Here is an 18,370-nt window from a genome sequence, read left to right on the forward strand (position 1 = left end):
GAGGTGAGTCTACTACTACTACCAGAATATTAGTCATGAGATCTCAATTAGAAAAGTATCCATCACTTGTAATGCTCCCTAAGGGCCGCTGTGACCAGGTATGGCTGATGAGATGAATGACTCAAAGAAGTGGGTAATTACTTGACATTAAGACCCTAATCCAGGAAAACATGGAGGGAGAAAAAAATGGTAATGGAACAATAAACATGCAAAATGAAAGTAATCTAAGTAATCTCTATCCTGACAACAATATGAACTCTCCACCCATCCTCTCCTACTGATAACCCAGGGCAGCATTCCCCTCTGAAATCATCACCAACTCTACACTGAATACAAGTTTACATCTATCAGCAGACAGAATCAGTGTGAGTACAGTACAGAGGTTAAGACGCTGATTATCCAGTCCAGATGTAGCAACAGAAAAAAGCATATACAGGATAACAGAATACATTATGATTGGGTGGATGGGGGAGTTCAGCTGGGTTGCATGACTGATCAAGGCAGAGGCAGAGATACAGATGTAGATAGAGGTGGCTGCAGAGCACAGTCTCTGGATGTCAACAGCAAAGGTACAGTATGTACAGAGAGATGAGATGGTCAGTGTTTTGTCCGGATGTCATGATTATTATTAAAGAGTCTATAATATGAGAACCACTTACTGCTAGATTTTCCATTTGCTAAGCAAGAAGGTGAGCAGGTCACACACGCACGCACACGCGCACACACACACACACACACACACACACACACACACACACACACACACACAAAAACAACAAACAAAACAGAAGGAGAGAAAGACCAAGAATTAGTGAGCTTTAACATGGCAGCTGAGACACAGTGACCTGACGGGCAAGGAGCAGTGGTTTATCATCTCTCTTTCACACAGGTCAGGAAAGGCTCAGTGAACCCAAACACTTGAGCTCACTTCAGCGGTGATAGAAACCTTTACTCTGAGAAACTGTGAATGTACAGTATGGTGAGGGAGAAAAAAAGACATGAAGTAGAGGCTACAGAGAAAGGAAAGAGAGTGGAGTAAAATACATCTTAATGTATTGCCCGTGAGACTAAAAGAGCACATCGATTTCTACCTGACAACACTTCTGTGGGTGGAAAACACAGCTGTGAGCTTTAAGTCCACAGATCTGTACAAGGAGCTTAAGCTAAGTGTCAACAACTCTAGGATGTAAAGTGAGAGACCATGCAAAGACTCCAAGCAACTGAAGATAATGGTGTTGTGGAAAACCTGGGTGTCTATCTGTGAATTAATTTTCATCTCTCTTCGTTCTGTTTGATGCAATTATCTCTATGGCAACCATGCCAAACAAATATAAACCTGCTTTATAACAGACAGAAAACCCTGCAAGGTACACATTTAAAGTCCAACTGAAATCACATTTAGTTGTCTCTTTTTTTCAGCCAAAGTCAAGTTTCTCCTTAAATGTATTATTAACAGGTTTTTTGTTGCCAAAAGAAAGAAATGTCCTTTCTTTGGCCTCAGCCAGCTGGATGGGCATGTCTGTTTGACTGGCAGCAGCTGGCAGGCTGAGCACCAGGAGGGGAACAAGAGACAAAGTATACAAACTTGCACTGTAAAGTTCACATGATATTTCATGTGCTGCAGCTGAGCTACAGCCTGCAAACTGATGTAAGCAGTCCACCTTTCTCTGGTGAATGTTCATCAAGCCGAGGTGTAATACAAGATGTGTTCCTGTTTGTAAGGAGGAAAATTTAGCAAGAAAGCTACTGTGGGTTGTTGTTCAAAGTCGGTGGCTCCTGTGCTGTGTCTGCCTATGACAGAATGCTGACATTATAGCTTTATGCAAATATGTTTTACAGTGAAGCGATTTCATCGGCTGTATGGAAAAAAGTTCTCCATTTATATAAATTATCCAGAGTTTTATATCTATATTATATCAACTAACATTATTCCAATGAATGAATGCAAAGACAGTGTTGTCATCAAACAACAAAATATAAGATATATTTTTGGTTTCTGCTGCAGAAAAAAAAGCAGGTTAATTTCAGTTGGACTTCACGTCTCAGTGCAGAGACCTCACTACAAGATTCACTCATTTAGTTGGACTCTTAAATGATTTTTCTTTTTCTTTTCTTGATTCCTTAAAGCCATACTGATCCTCATAAATGGAAAAAAAAAAAAACATTCCTTGGCATCAAATATGTGAGTGTTCATTCCTACCTGTGCATGAGTGTTGGGTCGTTGGTTGCTGTCTTTGTCCCCAAATGTTTTCCTGCAGTTCTCCAGCCACTACAGGGTGAGGAGGACAGGGAGGGTGATAGACAAAGCAGGAGGAGGAAAAAAACATATACAGATTAGGGGAAAGAGAAGAATACAAGTGCTTTTTTCTCTTTCGAACATATGCATCTACATCTGCCTGCGTATGAAATAAAGGTTGGTCAGGGAGGAGATTTAATAAGAGTGTTGTACTTAGTGAATTAAAGAAGGCCTGTTCCAGAGAACGGGATAGTATCTAGCCCTCCAGGGACCATTGCCGTCTCATTCAATTAGCACCCCTGCATCCCAGAACCCTCTCCAATCTCATCTCTTCTCCTCATTCCCCTCCCCCTTCGTGTTTCCTCCCACCCCTCACAGCTCCTCCTGCCTGGCCTTCTATAACTGATTTAGGAGTGCTGAGGGTTATTTTTATCCCTTCAGCGGGGGATGTCACTAGTGATGCAGACACTAACGGCAGCTAAATCTACTCATACCCAACACTGATTCAATGTCTGCCCTGCTGATGAGACACACTGGCCTTATCTTTTACAGCATCAGCTATTTGTCTTTATGTCCTCCTGGTCTTCCATGAAGTGATGGCATAGGGACAGAGGGCAATTTACACATGCTTCCTATACTCATCAGATGAGATGGCATTATAAGACTGTTCTTTATAGCCCCCCCCACACACACACACACATCCTGACAAAGCAACTATAACCGCAGTTGTGGCAGTCTTAAGAATCACAGAGGATGTGAGGCAATGTTCCCTGAGGGAAAAGGTTCAAAGAGAATGGGGGAGCAGATATAGTCAGTGTGGAAGATATGTGGTGACTTACAAGCTCTGCTGCTTCTCTCTTGGCGTTGTAGGTGTCCAAGTGTTCCTGCAACTCCAGCACACTAAACTTCAGAGTCTCCAACAGTCCACAAGAGACCAGCTACAACAGCAAGACAGGACACCACATACATTAACCCACAACAACACCCATTCACAGTACATGACACAAAAATATCTACAGCAGGACACACATAAACATTAAGGAATATGCATAACATGCAGCACTATTTTGGCAAAATAACAGGTATGTTTTACTGAAACTGCAGTATTGTATTCTAGCTTTATCATTTTTTAATCAAAATTATTGCAGACAACCATGCAGAGCAGCCTCACCGTCTCTGCATCCAGCATCACAGTGGGGCACTGGGAGCGAGATGTCATGACTTCCAGGGAGCTGAGGAACTGATTACCCATTCGCTGGAGCCTTTCCCCGAGAAAGCGAACAGATGCATGTGTAATGGAGCCAAATTTCCTCTGAATACTCTGTAATAAACAAGGATGTGGAATTTATTTTAAAAAAATCTGAAAAAAAAATCTGTGAATCTGTGAATGCTAACAAAAACAAGATTGTTAGCATTCTAAAGCTAAGCTAAACAAGATTGTAGATGCAACTGAGATGATGCAGCTCTGCCAAGGAAAAGAGCAAAAATACAGCAAAAAGCATTCAGTGGGCATTTACCTGAAAGAGCCTGGAGAACACGTGGAACGTGTAAACAGCAGAGGAGCCATCTGTGTCTGACAACATCTGGTTGACATGGCAACGCCAAGCATCTTCCTCATTGTCATAGGCAACGGGCTGGAATGCTGCCAGGATGGCAGAGAGGAAGGGCGAAGGGGGCGGAGAGGCCTGAATCTCTGAGAAGCAGTCTGCGTCACCTTCATCTTGACTGAAACACACACAGGGGCCAATAAGCTACAATCCGACATGTTCCACACTCCCCTAGGTCTTTACTGAAGGACAAATGTAAACACAAACACATGCTCGTCATCACTTGCTGCAAATAAACAACCTCACATCGCTGTCTCTCTGCCTCCCTCACTGCAGATTTTGCTGCAGTATATTGAGAGCTCTAATCTACTGCAGTGCTCCAGCACAATAACAACATATGAGCTATTAGCATTTTAGCATCATGCAAACCACTCTCTCTCTCTCTGTCTCTCTCCCTCTCTCTCTCTCTCCTCCACACACACGTACAGCAGATACTCACAGGCCAGTAGGACCAAACAGTCTGAAGAGGCAGACAGAATATAAGTATCTAAAGCCTGCGCTACCAAGCGCTGCAGCGGACACAGTCTCTGTCCTCATCCTCACCCCAACTATTGCTTCTCTTTCCCTTACTCTCTCCCCTTGTCTGCAGCACGACTGTGCTGCAACTGCTAGCAGCACTAGCGCACTGCACTCCCATCCCACACAGGACTGCAGAGAGCTCTATACAAGCTAGGCTTCTACACACACTGACACATACACACAGTTCTGCCAGAGCCAGTTCTCAACCTCACAATGGTAGAATATTGCTGAGTTGTTTTTATCTTGCTCTCTCCCACTCACATAAATCCTCATACACAGAATAACACTTAAGTGTTTGCAGACAATCACTCAGAGTACACTCCACTCACACGTTTGCCTATCAATCACGTGTGGCTAAGCTTAGTTAAAGACCCTGATACAGTGATGTATGTTAGTACCAAGCTCAATGACTGACAGTGCCTGTGTGTGTGTGCGTGTTTGTTCAGCTTTGCTTCCTCATATTGCTCGAGAGTAGTTTAAAACCCTGACTTTACAACTGTCCTCCAGCCAGAATTGGCCCACCTTGAAGAGGAAAAGTTTAGAAGTGGACTGGAGCCAACCTGCCCTGGCCCACCGTCATAGTCCCAGCCCACAAGGGATCTATGCCAAATGAGACATTACTTACTATACCATCTCACATGGCTTCATCTCACAGAAGCTAGACTAGCTACATACTGCAATCCATATAGCTTCATAAATGACCACATCCAAGTGATTCTTTAATCCACAGACTTGACTTTTTATTATAATGAAAACAGCACATGATTATGTAAAATCATATAGTCTTTATTTAAAGACATTGCTTTCTTAAGTGGAAAGTTGCAATCAAGGTTACCTCCAGGGTACTGGTTAGCAGAGGAGGTAAACCCTGCTTTGTAAAAACTAAGACACCGCAAAGTGAACATACAATGTGATCAACCAATGAGAAATCAATCAACCTCTGGGTTGCTGGGTTCAACCACCACCTCAAATATGCAGCCTTTGTCTGAGCACTATTGTTAAGTTTCCCTGATGCCTGACTAGCTCAAGATTATATTTTCATATTTTATATTCTCTGATGTGAGTGGGGCGATCTTATTTCAGGGGAGGCTGGGAGACTCCACTGTAAAATGCTGCCCGCCATGACAGTACAAGATCTCAGTTTCTGGCACTTTTTTCACAACTGTGTTTTTACTGTTCTTGTACCTCCAATATGTTAGGAGCTCTTTGCTCTTGATTGTGGTGCATATATCTTGCTGTGATTTGTCTGGCTTGAAGCACAGGCACGGACAGTCAAGAAAGTCCAATTCTCATAGATGACAGAAAATGTAAATTATGAACCTGAATTCATGTCATATGGAATGAGGCCCATTACACTCACATATGATTGTGGTGGTATAGTGTGTGTTAAAAACTCAGATATGAGAGCTTTATTTGTCGTTTCAGGTAAAGATCTTAGTTGATTTGTGCAGATCATGCAGATGGGAGAGGGAAGCCTGACCTGCATGCATGCAGCATTTTATCTGATCCAATATAAAACTGATCCACTTACCTGGACATGCCCGAGAAGTCAGCCTCCTCCTCCTCACAGCGCTCATCCAGCTCCTTTAGAGCTTGTGTCACATCCTCCTCCCACACAGAGCCACAGGTGCTGTCTGGGTCGGGATCAGGATCTGGTTTTGACTCTGGTGGCATGGGCAGTGGCAGAGACAGTGGCAGGACTGTCTGCGATTCCTCTTCACACAGGGACCCCGGTGGGGTGTCTATGGCCAGCGGGGGAGGGGGGGCTGGATCCAGGTCTTCCTGAGGGTCCTGGGTCTCTTGGGGGTCCTGCGCATCCTGAGATTCTTGAGGATCCTGCGAGTCTGGGAGGTCACAAAGCTCTGGCGGGTCAGAGGGCAGGGCGGGGGCGCTACAAAACCCTGTGTCCTCACTTACACTGCTGCTCAGCTCGTCCGCTGCTGTCATGCTTACAGCATCCTGCAAGGTAAAGCCAGATGAGGGCGCTCAGGTGCAGCTCAGCAGGTGATGTCAGATTAAAATAAATTGTAAATTATTATCTTTTTTCCCAACAACAGTTAAATTGGTTGTCATGACAACAGCATATCTTAAAGTCAACTGCACACAAATTCACTGTTTAACCTTTATATAGCCTGAATTAAGACTGCTATGGCCTGTACTTAAGAATACATATTAGTTTCAATTATCCAAGAGGGACTTTTAAGTCAGCGCTTTTTACGATGTTCACATCCTCTGAGATTGCTCCTTACGTCACTCTCCAAGTTAACGTCTCTCATGAGAAATTAAAGAAAAAGAATCAATAAACAGGGCCTAATATCATCTATCACTGAAATGCCACTAAAAACTTGACCTCAATGCCAGGGAGTGAGAGGCAACAGGACAGCAGATGAAGGAGATGTATACGCTCTGACGCACGTTACATCTGAATGACTGGTTTATGACCCACACTCCACAACTACACATAAATGATGGACTGTATTTGTAACATAATAAATTCACCAAACATCAGTAATCAACAGTGTCTTGACGCAGACACAGGAAATGCCAGATAAATTCCACATGTAAACTGATCGTGTTTATGTAAAGAACCTACACAGAGGAGGGATATGCTGGGAGACAGCAAAGAAAGGGGGTTCTAATTAAGAGCACTTGTTTTTTTCCTGTCTTGTTTTTTCTTTTTTTTTATTTATTTAAAAGTCTAATGCATTAGGAATGCTGAGTGTGGCAGTCGGCCAGTACATCACAGAGACAGCAGCTATATTACAGAAAGCTTTTAGAAGTGGTCGTGGCCATCCTGGAGGGAATGAGTAAGAGTATTGATGGTTTTATCTAGGGCTCATTACACTAAGAGCTGGGGTTGTGATGGGAGAGATGTCCTTGGAGTGATATTGATACCACTGGCTGGATTGAGTTCCTAGAAAGTTACATTCAGTTCTGTGTGTAGAGAACTATCATTTAGGGGATAGGAAAACAAACTTATAAATATATGTATGAGCTAAGACTATTCTTATATTTAATGGCAAAAGATACAGCTATTTCCCTTAAACTTGGCTATTCCCACGCTGTACGTTCAAATTGCAAATCAGGACAACATAATATACTCACCATTGTTAGTATAAGTGATAAATGTCAGTCACAGTAGAGAGCAAAGCTGTTCATCACAAGAGAAGCTATGGCATGTTAATATGGTGGCAAATTAAAGGAGTTAACACACCACTTGCAATGGACTCATACTCACACATGCATCTGCCGAAGATAAAGGAGCTGGTGTCCAATTCACAAGTTTTTAATGGTGGATTTAGTTGGAATGGTCAGTTGTTGTGTTATTGGAGGTGAGCAGTAACAGCTGACCTGAGGTGAGCTTTTGTTTCATCTCTCCCCAAATCACACATGCAAGCTCCACCACATAGCTACTAAGGGGGCAAGAGCTAGCCCTTCAGCACCCACACCCAGGGCAGAGCAACAAAGCAAGCTAGCGGTAAAAGGAGTCAGAAGCAGCAAAAACAACCCACAAATGTCTAAACCCAGAAGGAGAGAAACGCTATTATAGAACCAGCACTTTTGCACCATCCAAAACTGGTTGAAGGTAGCTGATCCTCTGTCTCAAAAACAGACAAGCCAGAAAGTACAGTGAAAGCAGATAAAGGCCAAACAGAATGAGAGGACAAGGACAAGCTAGAAAGCACCCGAGCACCACAGTTTATTGCTGCTCCCGATTGATCGCACCTCAGGCAGCTGGCTGCTGGTGCTGTCTGAGTGGGCCATCTCCAAAATGGGGCTATCCAACCGAGGCAAGGAGGGCAGAGAGGGATGGACAGTTGCCTCCTCAGTAAGGACGCTGCTGGACGATTCTTGAGACTGCTGTAAAGAGTCCACATGGTTGGATGCGGTGTCGTCTGTAGCCGAGTCACTGTTAAGCTGGAGGACAAATATGAAATATATCGGTTCAGGTTGGTTAGCTTCATTGTTGAAACACATAGATAATCTAGTTTGATGCACACTATTATTAAAAGTACACTGAGGGCTAAGGGTGTCACTATGTCAACAAAGAGAGTGAACAAGAATTAGTCCAGAATTTCTCAATATCGTTAATATGTAAACTTTTGTTTCAAAGATATGTTACCATTGTAGGTGTACTCTTCAATAAAATTGCACACCCTTACATATTGTTAATACTCCATGTGGTATTCCTTTGCATATAACATTCTTTGATGATGTGCTGGCTTTAATATGTTAGCGTACAATTAACCTTATTATTAATTATAGTAGAGGTAATGATTAGTTTAGAGCCAGTTGGCCACTTTGTACATTATATGCTTGTTTCTGTGGAATTAGTGCAATACTGAATTAACTTTAACATGGTCTTAACACTATCTCCAGGTTCACCGTTTTAAACAGTCATGGTTTGTGTTTCTTATTAGGCAGCTGAACAAAAAAGTTACATTACCCATGTTTCTGTATCAAGCAGAGCATGTTTAGTCATTTTAGTCTTCCATTCAACTAATTCCATTCTTTAAAATTGCTTCAGGGAAAAAGTAAGATCATGCCAACGCCAATTAATCAATTATATATTACCTTCAACTTTTCTACAAATTCTGTTTAAATAGTACAGAGATGCTTCATGCTCAGTTTTTCAGTGTTACAATATAAAACATTTCTGGGGCACATGTCCACTAGAGGCAAAAGCTCATTCTCTCACCATGCACTACCAAGATCAAGAAGAGCAGGAGAGAAGAGAAAGAAAATATCCCCATTAAAACTGAAGTAAAGCATTTATATTAATGGCATTACTTTTATGAGCAGCTTTGGATAAGATCTTGCTTATAAAGCGAAACAAAGCAAAGAAGAGTTAGAGATGAGCAGCCGAAGAGGTACATACTGCAAAAGGAGCATGCTGTCATTCTGATTTCTAATGCTTGTTATATTTTATACTTGATTTATGTTTTAAATTGGAATTTTAATCAATTATTTCTCTTTCAATAAAACTATCAATTATCAAAGATTTACCTTGAGTCAATGTAAGGTGAACCAATTTCTAAAAATTTTCCTACACTGTACTTACCTACAATACAAATATAAGAAAGGCCAATAGCATTAATCTAGCAGTCAGAGGGTAGAGGGACTGGGCTAAGGTTTGAAGGGGGCGTCTACCACCAGCGAAGAAGCAAGCATCTAGCCCCTGTCCACACCGGCAGCAGGTCCAGCTCAGTACGCACACATACACACGCACACCATGCCAGCGGGCTGTGTGAGGAGCATGGTGGGTTGGGGTGGGTGGGGACCCTGATTAGAGTGAGACTTACAAGGCCAGAGCGGGTGAGAATCTGGCTAGCACTCAGTACCTCCTCCTCAGACGATTCGTCTGTGTCCTCGTGGTTGGTGAGGTTGAGGCTTGGCGTGCTGCCTGTGTACTGGCATTCCTGCAAAGACGGCGTGTCCCCTTTGTCCATGCTCTCCAGGGAGCGACGTCGCACCCCCCAATTGAAGTTGTCCATGCTCTCCCCCTGCAGGACAACCAGAACAACAGCAGTAAGACACACACACAAAAGCAGGGTTTGGGGCTGATTTTACAAACGAAGGAAACAAAGCACAAGACATAACAATAACATTCCACAAAATAAATGAATAAATAAATAACAAATCACATATGAAAACATGAGAGTGGGTGAGATGATTTTTTGATCTCCACGTTTTGGGATGGTTCATGATGCAATGCTCTAAAATTATAAAAATAAAGGGTTCACAATCACAATAGCAATGATTTCAAATCAAGGAGTACTAGAACACTTTATTTGGTGACAACACAGAGAGACACTGGGGCACTGCAGAGAACAGCATCTCTAAATAGCTTTCTGGCCCACAGACTTACCTGCAACTCCTTGTGGCAAGAGAAGAGAAGGAATAAGTGTGTTAGTAGACTTAAGACAGACATTTCTGTACAACAGCAGTCAGAACAAACAAGACACAAGTTGGACAGACAAGACATAAATGTTAAGCTGGAACAACCCATCAAAATACAGTATGGAAAAGAGTAGAGATTAAAGTGACAGAACTGAGTATGCAAGTGGATTTGAAAACTGTGATCTTTTTATGATGATTTATAAATTTTCCCCAGTTAGCTCCTCCACATTTCCTTCAATTAATGATCTTTTCAGTATAAGAAAATTACAGCAGTTTTTCATGCATTTTCCAACTTTCCGGACCTGCGCAGAAGCCTTGCTGTCTGTGTGTGTATGAGTTTGTCAGATTTATAGTAAATTCTCACCTCAGCATCCTCTAACTCCACATCTAAGAAGTCAAAGTCCTTGAAGACACCAAACTGCTGCTCACTGCCCGTATCTTCTCCCTGCACCTCCTCCTCTCTGACCACCTCCTCCACTGTGGGTATGAGACTGGTCTGCTGGTCTGAAGAGTCCAGGTCCTCATTGGATGAGAATACCACCTGCACAGGAAGGAAGGAAAGAGAGTCTTTGTAAAATACAGTTGTTGTATGACCATAAATAAAACACTATTTGAACAAAAATCACATCAATCAAAATCAACGACGACACAAATAAAATATAGTAACAGCGGTGGTATTCAATGAATTTACAGAGACCTTATCTGAGGCTTTAGAGTAGGAGAGGAGTCTTACAGATGGATTTTTGGGAATGCCAGACTCTGGGCCACACAAAGACAGGACATTCATCAGCCTCTCTCTGGTTCTTCTCTGTAACAAGAAAACATATATAAAATGTCTCAGAGTGTTTTACTCTGTGCACAACCTATACACACACTGTATCTTGTGTACAGCATCTTGAACATCCAACACCACCAGGTCCATAAGTAACACAGAGAGAGATAAAGTGAAATTAAGACAAGTCTTCAACATGATTTCACCGTTTGATGTGTTTAAAGCTTTTGTTTGTACATTGGACAAAATAATTTGTGTGTTGTTCATAATAAACCAACAGTAGCAAAAACATACTTGTATTGCTGTTACAGTAGGAAAATTGTACCACAATGTAGTATTCTCACAATGCCAATGTGTGTTTTTATGCCTGGGTAGGTTGGTTTTTTTCCGATTCGATCTCTGGTTTAGATCCATCAACTTGCTGTAAAGATAACTGGTTTAGCTGGCTCTATTGGGTATTTTTGGCAAATATCAGATCAAAATGACAGACATAAAGATAGATCACAGCTGGATTTGGTGAAGCTTCATCTAGAGTCAGTGCTGCCTCCTGCCTTCTGGTTTGAGTTAGAGCACAGTGTTTGTGTCTATTTGAGCAGGTACCTGGGAGAGTTGAGGCCTCTTCCAGCTTACTGGCACCAGTCCGTTGGAGTTGGAGCCAGATGACGTGGAGGAGGTACTCCTGGTTACAGCAATCACTTGCGGCTTTCCATTCCGGCCTGCCGCAGTGCGCTGATCACCATATTTATGCCCTATAATTGGTGTCTATAAAGTCAAATGACACCCATTAGCAATAAAATACACAGAATATCCTAAAAGTGAAAACAATGAGGTAAGTGTACACTGGAGTCAAAAGCAGATACAGAGGCAGAAACTGACCTCTGAGATGTCAAAGTGGAAGTCCAGAGTCTTGCCGGGCAGCTCTTTGGAAGAGTTGTTGAATATACGTGTGAAGGCAATTTCTGGAGAGCCGCACGACTCTGTGCTGTAAGAGCGCTGCACATCATCTGGAACAACAAGACTGGCTGAGCGAGACACCACCAGCTTCAGAATGTTTTGGGCCTCCTTCCAGTGTGGGCTCTGTAAAAAAACACAGAAATATAATGAATCCATTGTGAGATATCAGGCTGAGTAGGTGTTTCTGTAGACTGTATGAATGTGAATGGACATATTTGCCCTCAGAAGATCAAATAATCCCCTACAGAGAGAAGCTATAGACGGTCTCTGAAGCCATTTGTATTTTGTATGTTTTCCATGATGTATGGCCTACGTTCATGTCAAGGGAACTTAAGAGGACAGTAAACAAATACAACTCCAGTGCACACCACTGCACATGCAGTGAGTGAAATACTATATACGCACAAATACAATGCTTTCTACACAAGGCAACACTGGTAGTAAGTCAGTACAAAATCAGCCTGAGGCAATAATGGTATAACAGCTGTCAGAAGCAGTGTGAGTGAGAAGCACAAAGTGCCCTGGGTCAGGGCTGGTAAAAGGCTTCCATAAAGAGCTGTGGCTGCATCAAAAAGACCTCTAAACAATGATGCTGTGAGATATGTTAAGTCTTGCTTATCCACAGTTGTGCCACTATTTATAGACCAGATCACCCCAGTATTCACATACATCAGGCTGTATGTGAAAATAGGCTGTGCTCAGTAAAAATACAATAATTATTACACATTACGCACTGCATCCAAGTGGTGTTTGAGTAACATTCTCACCCACCACTGCAGAGACCTGGAGTTTAGCTCCTGGTCCAGGTGGTTAACCAAAATAATAATGTATGTAATGTAACCAATTAATAATAAGAAAAAACATATACCTAATAAGTAAGTTTTCTTTATCTGTTAAGTTATTAAAAAAATAAGCCAAAAAAAGTTGCAGAGGACTGATTGTGATATTAGATCAAAACTACACATGAAGTGTGGTGAAGGCTCACCTGAACATATTTGCCAATGATCTTCATAATCTCCAGGTTGAACTGTTTGACAGGTGCTGCTGATAGGTCAATATGACTCAGCAGGCTGTAGATGATCTGCAACAAGGACTGTTGCATGCTGGGAAGGCCCTTTTCCAGCAACTGAGAGACAGAGATGGATACATTACTGATTTTATTTAACCATATGTGACTAACAGCAACAAGTTTGATCTTGATCTTACATACCTCAGCCAAGTAAGTGACCAGGTTCAAGGTAATCTCAGCAAAGGCATCATGGAGGTAGCGACAGACCACATTGATCCAGTTGGTGCAGTCGCGGGAGTAGCTGTGTGTGCTGTACAGGCTCATCATGTGGGCCAGATTAGAGAGAGTGGCTGACTTCTCGTCTGCGCACACCTTGGCTATCTTATCAGCTGTCTCCTTACAGAAAGGAGTCGGGCTGTCAAAGTGCTGGATGAGGTGTGGTAGGAGGCACAGGATATTCAAGGGAAAACCTATGGGCGTGTCACAGAATTAGTAATGAAATATAAGGCAGACATATTAACAAGTGATCAACAAAACCAATTACAGAAAAACACTACATGCAATGAAGATAATAAGGAAAGTTTGTATGTAAATCCATTTGTATCAGGGTTACTATACAATGTCAAATTTCAGATTTCAAACCAGTAGGTCAGCAGTCGGCATAATATATCTCACATACCTGCCACTTGTGAAGGGTCTATCAGTGTATGTCTGGAGACACTGATGAGTTTGCTGAGCAGGTGGATGGTGAGCTCCTGAGTAGAAGCAGAGGTGAAGCCCTTCAGGAAGAGCTGCAGCAAGCCAGGGAAACTGTACCACTTCAGCTTGGCCTGGACTTTCTCCAGACGCTCTCTGCTGTCTGCACGATCCAGAGGCAGCTGGCCCAGCAGCTTGTTCAGTAGCCGCAGGGCCAGCAGATACTCAAACTCGTAGTCCGACTCCAGTAAAGAGGCGGCGATCCAGAACACAGTGGCCATCAGATTTGAAGGGTCCACGGGGGGGATGGCGTCTCCCCCTGGACCCCCTCCCCCACCTAGTGACGATAAGCTCCGAGTGCGTGCCAGGTTTCCGTGGCTACCGCCGAGTCGGTCAGCTATGTCTAGGGTGTTACTCCTGCGCCTGTCACCTTTTCGTTCACCCATCAGGCTTGCCCGCAGGGAGTTGCTGCGAGTATGGACATAATGGTACAGACCACCGCTGTTCAGGTTCAGCTGGCCTGTGCTTTTCCTGTTGGCAGCAAACTTAGGCCCCAACAGGTGATCACGGGGTGAGGTTCTGTAAAAAAAAATTTACAGATTTGTAAATGACTTTTTAATACACATTCAAATAAGTATATTACCGAAAACAAGGAGATGGACTTACTGTGCTAAGGCAGTGAGAAGGTCATAGTTTTTGACTGTGTCTGCTAGAGTGTCAATGCCCGACTCCAGTGTCAGGAGAAGTTCAATGACAAAGCCCTACAGAGGGAAAAACACCAGTAGTAATGTTTAGCCAACATCCTGTTATGACATAAAGAATATTTTCACCTGCAATTGACCTGTGCTTTTCTGAGGAATTGTGGAACTGTATGCAACTATATGAGAGGAATTTCAGTTTCAACAACTGGATTTAAAGCAGATAAAATGTTTTAACCTCAATTTGAATGTGTTCAAATTTCAATTTCAACTCAATTCAGTTTTACTTATATAGTGCCAAATCACAACAAAAGTCATCTCAAGGCACTTTTCATACAGAGCAGGTCTACTCTTTAAAATATGGTGTTGACACAGAAAGACCCAACAAATCCCACCAAGAGCAAGCACTAGGCGAAAGTGGCAAGGAAAAACTTCCTTTTAAGAGGCAGAAACCTCAGTCAGAGTGGGCGGCCATCTGCCTCAACAGGTTTGTAGCCATGTAGTCTAAGAAAAACAAACATAAAAACACTTTTTTCCTAGCTTCTAATATTGCCCCAGATAAAAAATGGCTTGAGTATCAAAGCACTTTCAAGTAATAGCAAGAAAGCAAAGTGATACTATAAATCTTTTAAACATAAGACACTGATTTTGACAGCTGAAAATTAAGAAGTGGCCAAACCTGATGTAACCCACCAAATGACTGTTAAGTACATTGACCAGTAGAGTTCAGTGTTACCTACACTGCAAAGCAGGACCATGTAATTTTTCAATGGTCTAACCTGAGCCTCCTCTCCTGGGTCTCCCACGGTCTCTACCAGTCGAGACAGAATGTCAGACAGTGTCGCAGGAGTCAGAGGTTGTTTGAGTGCCCTGAAAATCTGGAATGAGCGTCCAGCGTAGTGGCGAGAAGGACAAGACAGAGCTGTTTGTAGAGCTACTTCACTCAGCAACGACTCCAGCTGGAAACCTGGAGGGATACACATGCACATACAGGTGAATAAGATCTCCAAATTATACCTGTAACCCAGGCTGAAACTGATAGAATTAGGCAGCAAGCAGCAACAAACCAAACAGACCTGGCTGGGAATGTTTGAAGACAGTCACGACGTGTCTGACAAAAACACTCAGCTGGTCAGCGCTCTTAATGTTGGGGTTCTTGGGCGAGACATCCTCATGGTTCCAGAGTGGGCCCCTCTTTCTACAATGCAAGAGCAAACCTACATCAGGCAATGTGACCTACTATATTCAGCTATGAAATTACACCACGCGTTAAAGCATTTTATGTTATCACACCAGGCAAAAGAAGCTTATATGACACCAACCCCAAAATGAAACCCATGCAAAGTAAAAATACCCCAATCCGCTCAGACACTGCTGGAAGCATGAAAGCAAATAATTGAACAGGATGAGTAACATGGTACACGTGTGTTGATACATCTAAATGGTTAATATTGATACATACTTAGCATGTGAGATTATACATCAGGCAGGTAATTGGTTACAACAAGTAACTGTTTTACAGTTAGTGACTAGCTTAAATGTGAAGTTATTTTTCTAGGGAATATTTATGTTAATGAAACAGGGTCTTCTCACCTTGATGTAATGAACTCAATGAGAGATTTGGCCTTCTCGTCCTGTTCAGCAGTGACATCTACCTCACTGAGGAGAGTGGGAGAGAGGTGGGACAGAGCAGTGCCCCCTGCCCCAAGACTTATACTGGAGGATGTGGAGCTCGAGCTGAGGCCGGAGTCTGTCATAGGTGATGGCTGACAGTCTGGTAAGAACTCCTGCACTCCTATTGGAACAATTGACATACACATTGTACACAGTGAGCTGCATGGCATGCTTTGTAGGCATCTCAAGAAAAGGCTATGTGGGACTTGATCGTTGCTGCCACCCAGTGATCTGCTTTGGCAATACAACAAATAACTGTGTGCAATGTTTGTGTCAGTTCCTCTCCATTTACGATGACAAACAGTGACCCTACATCTTGTTAAGAATCAGTTCAAATTCCATCAGCTTCCTTCAGTAACAGTTCTCCCTCTTTTTTATTGTATTTTTCTCTTTTAGTTTTAAGCTTAGCAGCAGAACTGACCTGTGAGGTTGAACTCCGGAGCTGTTGGCTTCACTGTCAGGACCCTGGGATCATTGTAGTCTCTGTTACGTAAAAGCACCATAGCCACGGACTGAACACTGCTATTTGCTCCCTGGACCACGAGCAGGTGAAGCAGTAGACGTTTGCAGTGCTCATAGACCTCTGGGTGCTGGTGATCAAACCCTTCAAGAAAACACACAAGATAAAGGAAGATTAGATAACATGACTTTAGCATGTGGAACCACAATGAAGTATGAGAGAACAATTAAACTCAGTCCTACACTCCATACTATTATAACAATGAGGAAGCTAGTTACCTATAAAAATGGCATGTAGCAAGAGATGCAGGTAGGCACTCCACTCCACTTTGACACCATGGTCCACAATGAGGTCTGTCAGTAGGATGACTGCAATATTACATCTGAAACACAAAAAAGGGTTGACTTAAGCAAAGAACACAACAGTATAATGAATGGAGAGTGAGAGGTGGTGTTTGGTGTACCTGTGGAGTGGTACAGCAGGGGCATTGGTCTCTGGCAAATAGTCCACCAATGGAGACCAGCAGCCTCCAGTTGGAGGGAAGGGGAGAGGCTCTGGCCGGTTGTGATCCATCACTTTCAGACGCCAGTTAGCATAAAGAGGCATGGAGTCACCTGGAGAAGCAAGACGATTATCAGAAATGTTACTGTAACACAGTTCTGAGTAGTACTAAGAAGGGGATGTGCAAAGAGTTTGTACTCACTCTTCTCTTCCTCATAGGAGCCTCCAGAGCTGCTGCTGTAACGAGATTCCAGACGGTGGTGCTGGCGGTTCAGGTTACTGTTCAGACCACTGTAGATATCCAGGTGGGTGTAACTGCAGAATAGACATGCTTGAGTTAAAAGGATAGTGCCAGCAGCTTTTAACTGACCCACTGCATCAGCAATGATTTTCAATTTAAAGTGTTACCCCTCCATCCATTAGTTCTATAGTATCATGAAATAAAAAAATAAAGCAGGTGTTTTAACTTTCTCCACACAAGGACTTATGACACACACACATAAAGGAGATTTTAGACTTTTAGACCTCTGCATTGCATTCCAATTCAATCATCAACATTGACAATACTATAAAAGTGAAATGTAAATGTATATTTATGCCAAGAAGTGCAGAAATTACAAGGAGAAGAGAACTATATAATGCTGTCAGGTCTCACCTGCATTGAAGGTAATGTACACTTTGGTTAATGCCACAAACTGACTATAATATACTGTAGGATATTGACTTACCAGTACCAGTAAAAGATTACTTTACATTCACTGCCTGTATACACTCCTAATTCACAATTTTCTGGTTTGTAGTTTTTATAAACTCTTCAGTGTTTACTATTGAATTGCTTTGAATTGTTCTAACAATATTAGAACAGTACTGTAGTTTATCTTGTACCTGTCCTCCATGTTAGAGTCTTTGATCTTGCTGTCATGATGACCATCGTTTCCTGGCACCATGGTATTGCTGCTGGAGGTTGTTCCTGAGAAAGCAGACATGAAACATTGACCATTTCGCATAGACAAGACATTATTTAGCATTGGAACATGGCCTCATCTGTGACCTAGTGCATTTCTAGTGCTCATTAACCTGAGGTGACTGAGGGAATCTTGTAACTGGAGGTGATGCGGTAGTAGGGGGGGTTGTCCATGTGAGTGACAGCTGAGCTAACAGGATCAGTCAGCTCAAGCTCACACATCAACTCCTCCAGCAGCTGCATAGTCTTATCTCTGCCCAAGTAAACCACCACTCGTTTCACCTGAGGACACACATGTAGTACAGTCAGAAACATGAGGTGGCAGGCGCTGCACATGGGGATAAGACAGATAACACTGCATGATGTAAATGTGCTGTGA

At 42.7% G+C, this 18,370-nt stretch overlaps 1 protein-coding gene across 1 annotated transcript in view; it reads right to left on the reverse strand.

The window, feature by feature from the left end:
- The window catches only part of fryl (furry homolog, like), a 51,797-nt gene that overhangs the window by 3,403 nt on the left and 30,024 nt on the right, over positions 1–18,370 (reverse strand). The window contains 25 exon segments of the mRNA XM_018669830.2: positions 660–677; positions 2,201–2,269; positions 3,076–3,174; positions 3,408–3,557; positions 3,754–3,961; positions 5,894–6,321; positions 8,089–8,280; positions 9,666–9,866; positions 10,628–10,804; positions 10,997–11,071; positions 11,636–11,797; positions 11,912–12,112; positions 12,975–13,115; positions 13,200–13,468; positions 13,678–14,273; positions 14,361–14,455; positions 15,172–15,359; positions 15,469–15,590; positions 15,986–16,187; positions 16,488–16,670; positions 16,805–16,908; positions 16,990–17,140; positions 17,230–17,342; positions 17,913–17,997; positions 18,105–18,273. Coding sequence (XP_018525346.1) covers positions 660–677; positions 2,201–2,269; positions 3,076–3,174; positions 3,408–3,557; positions 3,754–3,961; positions 5,894–6,321; positions 8,089–8,280; positions 9,666–9,866; positions 10,628–10,804; positions 10,997–11,071; positions 11,636–11,797; positions 11,912–12,112; positions 12,975–13,115; positions 13,200–13,468; positions 13,678–14,273; positions 14,361–14,455; positions 15,172–15,359; positions 15,469–15,590; positions 15,986–16,187; positions 16,488–16,670; positions 16,805–16,908; positions 16,990–17,140; positions 17,230–17,342; positions 17,913–17,997; positions 18,105–18,273 — 4,398 coding nt within the window.

The sequence above is a fragment of the Lates calcarifer genome, linkage group LG17 (genome assembly GCF_001640805.2).
Source record: "Lates calcarifer isolate ASB-BC8 linkage group LG17, TLL_Latcal_v3, whole genome shotgun sequence".
NCBI classification, from domain to species: Eukaryota; Metazoa; Chordata; class Actinopteri; family Centropomidae; genus Lates; species Lates calcarifer.